Raw genomic sequence first — 11,361 nt, 5'->3', positions numbered from 1 at the left:
TGAAAATTGATCGAAACATATTCATGAAGGAAAATGTATCCAAAATAACGTAGAAAAATAGGATTTGCTCTGACTTCGGGCATGTTGAAGCACATAAAAAGGCAATCCAAAACAGACTCCCAACAGGCATATCATGAACGGACTCCCGGAGTATCTACGGTCACACACCCTAAAGTAGAACACTATGAAATGCTCTATATGTTTAATCCACACCAACAAGTCCAACTTAGTCGAGGGCTTGCTGCATTCCATGTACCATCTCTTGGTCCGCCCCCAGTTCGCCGGACTGGTCGGTTTGGGATCTCTTCCTTGGAGAGAGTGGAGTGGAAAGTTTGGTGTAGGTATCTACGCCGCTGCACAGTTCGACATCAGGTTGGGGATAAAAACTACTCGCCTCTAGCGGATGGACCGAACGCGGAGGCCTGCTCAGCTTCGAAGGAGAAAGTTCGTTATCAAAGGTTCCACTCTCTAGAGTCACTTCACTCTCCTTGCGTTTATCCACTGCGTCTTTAACGTCGCAGTCGCTATCTACCGTACTGACCGTTACGGCTTGTAGTTTGTTGGTGAGGGCGTTGAAGATGTAATATCCGTCGCCTGCAGGAGATACAGCAGGCTTCCTTGGGTTCGCTGTAGTCTCTCTCTTCTGGCCGGGCGGTGGGTAGCTTACGTAGCCCGACGAATTAGAAGAGGGATGGGGACTGGAAGTGAGACTATCTTCACTAAAACTCATCCCTGGATCCTCTTGAGTCTCCAGGGAGGACAGAGCTAGGTGAAGAGCGCACTGCTTGCTGGAGGAGGGCGTGTCACCATTGTTCGTTTCTATGGAAACGCGGTTCTGAGGAGAACTCGTGCTACTGTTTGTAACGCTCTGTAGGATGGAGCTCGAACTGGTTGAGTTTTGTGGATGAAACGTTGCTCCTGTCGAGGATGATGACGTGATATTCGTCTGGATGAGCAAGGGCGTTACCCTCCCCTCGGTACTCCCGGAGACAGGTGAAGATGGGGAGTCGGGCATCTCATTGTAAACCTCTTGTTCAGGCGGTGGTTTTGGTCGCTGCAGACCCATGGTCTTTCGTGAATTCTGTGAAATGTTAAACCAAGAAAGTTGAAATGCCACAAGCTTGGAAATAGTTCATAGTAGCTTTGTCATACACAAGTCAAACAAACAAACAATTATATCTAAATTCACAGTTCACTCATGTATACGGGTCATGTCAGTGGAGCGTGCCGATATTCATGATCATGATCATTCTTTGTGTTGACTTCCCTGCAATGTATTTCTCCAAATTTGTCGTTAAAAATATCCATGTTACGTCATATCAATTGTCATAATGTCCACAGAGTGTTTAATAGTTTGTTCTTTTTATTTTCTAAAGAGAACTCTTTGAGATATGGCACATGTACTTGAACTCTAGTGGGGAATACAGCTATCAACTTCCATCGCTCCTTTTTACATTTTCTTTTTTCTCAGAACGGTTTTCTACAATAATCATGCTTTCTCCGCCTGTTTCTCTATATTAGTTCCGCTCAGAAGTAATTCAAACCAAAAGAATTCTTCTTATTTCTCGAACTGTCCACTTGTCAATTCTTTTTCACGATCTCTCTGCAGAGTTCTTTTCAAACCCCCTGCTACAGACTCTCGCTCTCTCCACACCGTCTCTCTATCTCCTGCCCGTAACTACATTGTAGCAAAAGAATAGCCCTTTTCATTAATTTGAAGAATGACCCTTTCCTTAAAGGGAAATCCAGTCCAAAAATAAGTTAGTCTGATGAAAACAAGTAAAATGTTGCGAGTTGCGAATGGAAATGAGGAAGTTATGATATTTTTTGAAGTTTTCCTAATTTCTGCAAAGCAGTTCTTGTACAGTGAATATATGCAAATGAGTGAGCTGAACATGTCATAACCTCACAATTTTCCATTGATCTTGTATAAGCAATGACGAAACTTCAATGTTTCTGTCATTGAAGTCTGAAACATAATGTTCTTCCCGGTTGAATAACTTCAGAATAGTGATCAGTTAGATATATCAGGATTTGAGCCTCGGGCATAATTGTGTTTGAATTAAAGACTGGAAATTTTGAAATTTTATGTACAAACTATAGGGCAAGATGTGAGGGAATGACATGCTCACTTTACCATTTGCATATTCATATTGACCGTTCAAGAACTGTTTCCTCAAAGATTAGTGAAACTTTAAAATGTCCTAATTTTCTTATTTTTCATCCGATTTCGATCAAAATTTTACCCTTGAACTTGTAATATTTTACTCTTTCCTATTATATTAGATTAACTTATATTTGGACTGGATTTTCCCCTTTAACTTTCCACTAGTCGATCCTATTTCGCCTCTCACCTCTTAACTATAGACCTAGTGCTGTCAGTATTAAGAGCTATAAAGAGCGGCCAAAAAATCTCTTCTTCTGTATCCTACTCTCCACTCATATATCCTCTTTAACATTTAACAGTTCTTTTGAGGACTATATCACATGGTGTTAGGCTGAAACCCCACCCCCTTTTTAAGAGCATTTCATCAGAGGTCTCTTAAAACATATCAATTAAAGTGATTAATTGAATCCCCATTAAAAAAAGGAAAGACGTTGGTATTCAAACTCAGTGATTCACATTTTGCACTGTCATTGTGATATTATCCCGGTCTTACTATTACTCTGATCAATGTTGAACGATTGCACACTCTCAGTGATACTTGAGAGACCACGATGGACTTACATAAAACAACTACACGATTGATGGATGTTGGAGTGGGTGTTTCCAGGAGTTACATCAATCATACTTCCATGTTGGTCCGGTCAAGGAAATAATGGCATGCTATTTCAATCTCTGTGATGAACTAATCATTGTACACCCATACATCTTATTTGCTTTTGGTTACCCCACAGGACAGCTATGTGACAGTCTGAAGCATGTTGGGACAAGCAGAATGCATTCCTGACGGGCAAAATAGTTCTCGTCGGGGCCCAGGTGATTGTAAATTGTGCGCCACTTTTTTATGACATGATAACACGGGTCCTCGCAATATTCATAGAGATATGTTGGTTTAATCGTTTCGTCTCATTTAATTTAATTTCCTTTTATTTTATTTCCGACGAAAGTATGCAATATGACAATTGCATATAAACAAAGTGTATATTAATACAGTGCTACTCCAAAATTCACATCCTTGGCTAGACGCATTATATTACGGCCATTGGTTGATTCTTTGTTGTATGGCAGAAATAAAAGTACACTCTCCCACATATTCTATCACTTACACATATTATTCTAACACGCACTGCGCTAAAGTCCTGTGTGGATATTTTATTGATTCGTATGTGTGCGGAAAAACAAGTAACTGACAGAATTTGGAGGTCTTACCAAAATTCGATTCTCGCTGAGGTTAAAAAAGGAGTCTTTTGCTCGAGGTCCAAAGCGGACAATCAGGACTAAGCAGGCAACCGCCATTGTGACGACAACAGGTAGGACTACGCCCAGACTGATCCATGCAATACTGAGGGCGCTTTTCTTACCCGAATCTAAAAAAGGAGAAAAATAACGCAAACGTGACGTAGTTTTATATCACAGCATTCAAGAAAAGGCCAAATTACATGTCTGTTTAACAGACTGAGAATCGTTTGACAACCTGTTTTATGTCCACACTGCATGCAAAGAAAAAAAAAAACATTCCAATATCACGTTTTTGCCAATCAATGTATAGTGATCATTGTAATATACCATTCCAGTCTCAGTGCGTTAGTTGGTCATGGTAACTCTGCAGAGTATTGTGATTATACTTTTCCTTCTACAAAGGTTAGCTCATACACAAATACATACAAATAAATAGTTTGATCGGCTTTCCCTTCGCCCATTTAGTTTTCGCACACACTAGAAACAAAAACCCGGTCATATCAAGCTTAGAATCTTCAGATTTGCCTCTCTATTTCTTCAAAGCCAACTTTGGTTTGTTACCTCCAGGAAACGCTTGTGTGTTTCCCTCGACATCACAGATTCATAAATACAGGGAACGTATTAGTCGAATATGAATGTATATTTTTACTCGTAAAAGAGTCACATTTAATTTTTTTCGTAAAAGTCAAAAGTTAGACTTTGGTTCTTACCATCTAAAATTCGTAAAATATCAGGTATACGAAGCTCAAACTGAGGGATTACACATGCACGTTATGTCGTTGTGTATAGTTCATTGTATTCGTATATCATAGTATATACGTATTACATATATAATAACATTCATTTCCCTAATAAAGCAAACACAAACACATACACGCACACATACACACACACACACACACACACACACACACACAAACGCACCGAAGATCATTTCTTCCGATGAGATTCCCTCGAACGATGATTCAATGCCGTTGTAAATCACTGCCGCAATCTTCAGCTTCACATCCCCCAACGTTTCCATGTTCAAAGTGTAGGATGAATCATTCACGGAGGCAACCTGCTTGTCATTGATCTTCACTGCGTAATGTTTGACGCAGCCACCGATTCCACTCGGCCAGGGAGGGAGCCATTTAATCAGCCACACGTTGGATTCGATCTGCGTCTTCGTCAGGTTAACGAGACGAGATTCTGATCGCTCTGACACGGAGATTCAAATCCGAAAAGAAGGGACAAGGAGCTCAGTAATGGTGATACACAGATACAATTTTGCGTGTTGCCATGGTGATGAAAGTGAGTCAAGATTTATCTTTTGATATACAATCAACTCGAAATGCAAGAGTCAATGAAACGATGATATTGAATTGAAATTTATATGAAGAAAAGGGATTCCTGAAGAAATCGGTTTTCAAAATTCTACATGATGTAGAATATTGATATCTTTGAAATACCCAGAATTCAAAATCCGAAATTTGTCCTGCCCTTGAATGCGCTCTCTGACGCGGTGAACCAAGCGAGGAAAAACGAGGACAAAAGTATAGCAGAATTTTTATAATACTTTGTGAGGTTGTACAAGCCATGATGAAAGACAACTTTTGGAAACCAGACAGGATGCCAAAATGTGTAAAAACAAAATATTTTGGACTCGAGTGGGGCAACAAGGGATGGGGAACAGTTATACCGTATACATTATACTATACATCCTCATATACAAAATATTCAATTGGGAAACATAGGCAACAGTCATAGTAATTAATGGTACATTATTCATGCAACAATCATACTGAGGATACAGTGACAAGAAAAATCATAAATAAAACTTCAAATCGTCATCAGATGCGAGTAAGCGCATCAAGAGGTGATGTGAGTACTTCAAGGAGAGTGGCAGCCGAGTGCATGGAATCGTATTGAAACTACATAAAGTTAACCCTACTGAAAAAGAACAGTGTCTCATGTGAGTTCACAGTGTGTTCACATGGTCGACTATGTCAAAACGTAAGTGTGAAGATGATTTCACACTGTGGTGTGGTTTTCATAGAGTGTTCACACAGTAATGCTTTGTTTCACACTGTGAATTGATGACTCGCATTGTGTTCACACTGTTAAAATGTTCAAATTTAACAGTGTGAAGAGATTTCACACTGTCACACTATGTTTCTCACACTGTGGGACACTGTGCTCTTTCCAGCAGGGACAGGCCCTCAACTCCAGAAATAGGCCTACCTCTTCTAACCTACAAGAATCTCCCGTGTGTTTCCTGGAGCTTTCTGTAAATTGCTTCTTCAGTTATCATGGTCAATATGAGCAGCGGTATACACATTTAAATGAGATGGTATAATAGAAAGTCTTAAAAAGATAACACACATATCAACTAGATACATGACGTCAAAAACATATTTCATGCCGAGGTCGTAGAAACAATATATGGGTCTTTCATCCGTCTTGGGGATTCTTTCATTTTCTGATAATATAAGTCTGTTTTTGTTTCTTTGTAGCATTCTGAAGAAAATGAAAAGCTATGGGTGCGAAGGCTTTTATCGTCCGAACTTCGGACGACAGTAGGGCAACACTCACTTGGACGGAGTGGGTCAACAGTGCGCACGTTACTCCCGGTGCCTCCCTTTGAGTTGTTGGCGTAGATGAAGATCTCGTAGGGATCCCATCGGGAAAGACCAGGTAGGACTACTTCAATCGAATACCGGGCTGGGGAAGGGACCGATTGGACCAAAGAGTTCCACTTCCTATTACCCATGTCTTCTGGCCGAAGCCGGTAGCGGATATCGTAGGATTTTAGGATGCCATTCCGATTCTCCAGTTCAGGAGGCTAGCACACAAATTGATCCAAAAAAAAAAATAATAAAGAAGACCGATTACATGATATTTCAACATCAAAACAAGTCGTATTGTTCTTACGGGATGAGGGGGTCATATGAAACGACTTTGTTACCATGCATATCTTATAATGTGACAACATGGGCGGAACAATATACTAATTCTCGTGGATGATTTATTGCCCTGTTCCTAATCTAATTGCAAACGTGAAATGAATTTTATGATGATATGTAATGTATCAAAGGTGAACTATACATCTCCTATATAACAATGCCCAGTTCCGCTGGAGGCAACCATTACCCGATTTACAACATACTGTATAAACCCCAGATGCTTTACTCCTCGCCCAACCGCACTTATGAACTTACATACCAATCAATCAAATTATTCATAACTTTTAAATGTCTCTATCAATCATGATTTTTGTCGTATAAGCCGCTCGTTCTTAAGATCATTATAAAATGTAAAGGGGGCCTATAACATATTATTTCATGTACACTTTAGATACAAGAAACAGAATGAAATCAAGCACAAATATAATAAAAGTTCATTCAAAATCAGAAATTATTCCAAATATTACTTCGTTGCATGGAAACAAAATTCATTTGGCCACCTTGATATAATTATGCAAATTACATTCGATGCGTTTGTACATAGTTACGTTTTCAGCCAAGCATCATAATTCATGTAGCCTAATTGATTTATCATGTACAAAAACGTATTGATTGTAACGCAATCTGAATTAACTGATGACAGCTATTTTGTTCATTTCATTTCTTAGGAAGAGATTTTAATGATATTTTGAATTTTTTTAGCCATTATATAATTTTTAACGATTTCTTAGCATGGTATAAATTCTACTTCCAGTTAAATCACAATCCATTTGAATATGGAGTAGCAGTGTATATAATGATATAGCATCAGAATGGAGTTCGTACTTGAATAGTTACGGTAACATTTCTCTCGTTTGGATTCTCGCAGCCCAGTCCTTTTGAAACGATTTCCAGGATTTTCGGGCCACTTGATGGAACTGAGCCAGCATGCAAGGTGCAAATTGAACAACGACTGCCATGAAAATCAGGAAAACTAACACAATAACCAAGGAAAGTTTACTAAACTTTTTTCGCTATTCATTTGAAATTACATTAGAAAGTGTCGAAAAGTTATTTAGAATATTTGTACACAATGCAAAGTCAGGGCAAGATGCAATTGCGTTGTGTGGGTGGTATTCATTGCGTTAAATTAGACGAAGGCTTTCAAACTTTTACATTTGAACATATTTAAATTGGTTATACTGGGTACAGAGCTGTGAAGAAGTTATAGTGGATGGGATGAACAACTAGAATATTTTCAAAATTAATAACATATTACAGTGAACAAAGATGATGACAACATAGTAACTTCACGTAAGAATGGATGATTGGGTGCCTTATAAGGAAGCAGAGCAAAAGAAGAAAGCATGCATAATTATGAGATACACAAGCGAACTTGCTAAGTAAGTGGTATGGAAAAGGAATTACATTGCTTCTTTACAGGAACAATGTTAATCTCTTCAGTCATCATTTCTGTTCCATGTAATATGTGTTGGGTTTTTCAGTTTGTCTGCTCAAGGATACAATAGATACCACAATTCTATACATGGCAACATCAATTTAAGCAATACATGTATAAGATAACATAATTCATCTGATATGTCCCTTTCACGTAGATTTTGCTCTCTTTGGACACTTTTGTACTCTTGCGTTGACTGGTGTGCCTTCTGTCCGTTACAAGTATTGTCTTCCTGATGTCATGTTAGTCTTGTCTCATTCTGTTTTGTCTGTTAGTCTCTCTTTGTTTCATTGTTGTTTCAGTATCGTTTAATGTTTACTCGTGTACGTACTCGTGTACGTGTATCTGTTTGTTACTCAGTCTTCTTAATGGGCTTCCAGACTTCTTTCCAAACCTTTTTTTTTCTTTGTGCATTATCTTATTTTTCTATTAACATTCTGTACCTGAGGGTCCATATTCTGCAAGCTTTATAATTAGTGGGGTCCTCCATTTTTCGAAGTCTGCTCACTGCTATTCAATCTTTATTACTTCAGTTCTCACTACAGCGTATTATTACTACAACGTTCCACAATTCTTTTATACACTCTCAGTTTACTTTGTTTTGCTTATGAAACCTTATTCTATGTTACTAAGGAAAATGAGATATGTATGTTCTTTAAAAAATGAAATAAAATTTGAATAGAATTGAACTGAACTGAGTTGAATTGAATTGAATTGAATTGAATTGACGTTTCGTCTTTACCAAGCAGCACATAATGAGCATTTATTTCATAGACAATTTTCAGGTCGGGTAAAAGACAGCATGACAGTGCCGTGAATTGGCCTAAAATCTTCGAGGGTAACGGAACAAACTAATAGATCCAACTCAAACTAAACCAAAAGCATTCCTTACCTAGTTACTATGGTTTCCCACATTAGAATCAACTATATTCAGTAGAATAAAGCCATCCGAACAGAACGATAACAATTAAATTTCCTAAGTTTACAAGTTTTAATCTCTTACTCTAGAAACAACGAAGTGGTACTGTATTGGTCGTACACACATGGGCTGACGTTTGAGGATGATGTCATCACCGCAGAAGTTTCGCATGTCCTAGCACGAATATACCTTGAAACATATTCTTTATAAATCCTCTTTTTAAAGGAATCGACAGAGAGAAGAAATGAATTCGTAAAGGGTGCAAGTGTGCTAGGATCGTGATTTTTAGGTACATAAGACTGAAAATAGAGAGGTTATTGAAAATTATTAAGTATCGAAAAAAAAAGTCAAGCAAACCGATAGAAGATTTATCTTATGATGACATCATAGTCATTATGAAACATTCAAATTCAATTAAGACAGTGTTCTGTTGAATCATGTTATCCTTTTCAAATCCATTGGCCTATTCGCCATAGCCCACTTTTTGTTATGCGATCGTTTCGCTTTACTCAAGCCAATACAAGGATAGGCGTTCTGTTTTGAATAGACTACAAAATTTCTTCATATGGTCATCGTTGTTCGTTCTTACACTGCAGTAACAAACTATTCAGAAATCAGGCATTTGCTAGTGATTTAAATGGGCGACATATATAAGTGATCGTCAACGTTATATTCAGCTGATGAGAAGCGACAATTTTTGCCGCGCTTACCTCGTTCCGGTGTTCTAGTCCTGTAGATAGTATGGTTGATGCTCATCCCGTTATTACCAACTTCACACTGTGCCTTCACTATGTACTCCGAAAATGGTTCCACATCTCCGAACTCAACATGTGCCGACGGGGTAAGCGCTTTACCGATGTTCTATATAATGGATATATTAATACAGAGAGTTACAGAGAGCATATACGTTTGTGTTTAATATATGTATGTTTGTATACAAAAAGAGGACGAAGAGATCTTAGATAATAGGTGGAGACGGGGCAAGATTGGAAACAAATAAATCTAGACTAAAAATAACACTTTATTCGCGCTATCAGAAGAATAATCTAAATAAGAAAAGACATGACTTAGGCATGGGATAATCATGTCACATAAGGTTTCATTTGCATTATCGTACATTTAAAAGGAAGGTGGCGAGAGTTTCGAGATATTTTGTATCTTTTCAATTGATCTAGGACATTTCCTGATCTGCATCTTTCAGCGAAAAGATAACTTTACAAAATCAGCATACGTAACAAATTACAGAATCTACAGAAAACATGACACTCAAACTGGTTTAGATTGATGAACGTAAAATTTTAGTAAAACAGTGTAAACAATGTCGGTGTGGTCTGTGTAATCTCTACCCATGATTATTCTAAGACTAGGACCAATGTATAGAGAATATGTGTGGTGGGGGGGGGGGGGGTGTAACCTTTGTATAGAGCTTAATTGTTATACGCATGCAAATATCATTGATGAACCTTCTTTTATTGTGAAACGAGAATGACTAATATTGTCAATATGATGACTACATTATATTAGTTAGCAATGTCAGTTATGGTGAGTGATAAACCCCGGACACCAATCTGTCTTTTACAACAATAGGATTCCGCCTTACAACCGTTCGCAGGAGAGAGAGAGAGAGTGCAGCTCAGTGTGACAGATTGATTTAAAAAAAAAATCTTATTATTTCTTGTTTCACTTATTTCCATAACTTGCACAACTGGACTTTAATTAAATAAAAATGAAATAAGAATACCTGGGCTACCAGAAAACCTGATGCGTTGAGGAGAAACACGTTACATGTTACATGTTTCCACAGCAATTTTTTGTCACCCATGCTGAGCTGCTCTCCCCCCTGAGACGGGGTATCAAAAGTATTATTGTACTGGTTGTAAGACAGAGCGGTTGGAGGTCCTCGTAGTTGCATCCCCAGAACGAGCCCGTTGGACTTGACATCTGCGTCCGTAACACGTGCGTCAATAACATCTGGAGGTCCAACTAAACGTATATGAGACACAGTATGTTCGGTCAGTAGGACAGTGTTTAAAACGCACACTGTCATGAGTATGTGGTGCAGATGAATAACCGAGTTTCCAAGGTCACTTCTAATGAGAAGTAAGAAGCAAACAAACACACATACAACGGAAAAAAAAAACCCCATTGCAAACCAATTATAATCTCCGGCACCATTACATTGAACGTTGTAAGTTGATCGTGTCATCTATTCAAATGTAACCCTTATAGAGGCACAACTTGGATAATTATGGACCTTTAAAAACTGCGCTGAAGTGAATTTCTGTATTCAAACGAACAGTGGTGCAGGATCAATTTAAAACTTCCAAGCCCTGACACAAGAATAGACGACTGAATCGATTAACGTCAAGTAAGCATGCATAAAAGTAATATAAATTCATATTATTACGGGAATTGGTTCATTACCTGTTAAGTTTTTTTCAGAGACAAGTCTCCGACACTCCTCTGCTCCATTCGATAATCTCACCCACAAAATATCAAAGGTGCTCGAGGTATCAATCAAAAGTGAACTTCCGATGTGGCAGCCCAGAGCCTTAGTTTCACAAATAAGTGCGTCGTTTTTGTCTCCCCTACGGTTTGACAGAATAAACAACATTACTGCAAAAGTGAAGTCGGCTGCAACGAACTCAAAAGTTGG

At 38.4% G+C, this 11,361-nt stretch overlaps 1 protein-coding gene across 1 annotated transcript; it reads right to left on the bottom strand.

Moving 5' to 3' along the window:
* Positions 1 to 202: 202 nt before the first annotated feature.
* On the bottom strand, positions 203 to 10,527 carry LOC139722376 (uncharacterized). Its single transcript, XM_071633683.1, has 7 exons — positions 10,447 to 10,527; positions 9,416 to 9,566; positions 7,174 to 7,265; positions 5,978 to 6,227; positions 4,328 to 4,603; positions 3,374 to 3,531; positions 203 to 1,081 (listed from the first exon to the last, which is right to left on the bottom strand). Exons 1-7 carry the CDS (start codon positions 10,525 to 10,527, stop codon positions 227 to 229), a joined length of 1,863 nt encoding a protein of 620 aa, XP_071489784.1. The 3' UTR covers positions 203 to 226.
* Between the last annotated feature and the right edge of the window lie 834 nt (positions 10,528 to 11,361).

The sequence above is a fragment of the Diadema antillarum genome, unplaced genomic scaffold (assembly GCF_040938485.1).
Source record: "Diadema antillarum isolate AM-2024a unplaced genomic scaffold, OU_Dant_1.0 scf00000164, whole genome shotgun sequence".
NCBI classification, from domain to species: Eukaryota; Metazoa; Echinodermata; class Echinoidea; order Diadematoida; family Diadematidae; genus Diadema; species Diadema antillarum.
Note: the sequence above shows the minus strand (reverse complement) of the source record. Positions and strands in the feature narration are given on the sequence as shown.

Coding starts and splice junctions, on each gene's coding strand:
- LOC139722376 (XM_071633683.1), bottom strand. CDS start 10,527: ATGGGTGACAAAAAATTGCTGTGGAAACATGTAACATGTAACGTGTTT. Junction 6,228..7,173: donor ATGTTACCGTAACTATTCAA/GTACGAACTCCA, acceptor TTTGTGTGCTAG/CCTCCTGAACTGGAGAATCG. Junction 4,604..5,977: donor TGTTGACCCACTCCGTCCAA/GTGAGTGTTGCC, acceptor TCTCCGTGTCAG/AGCGATCAGAATCTCGTCTC.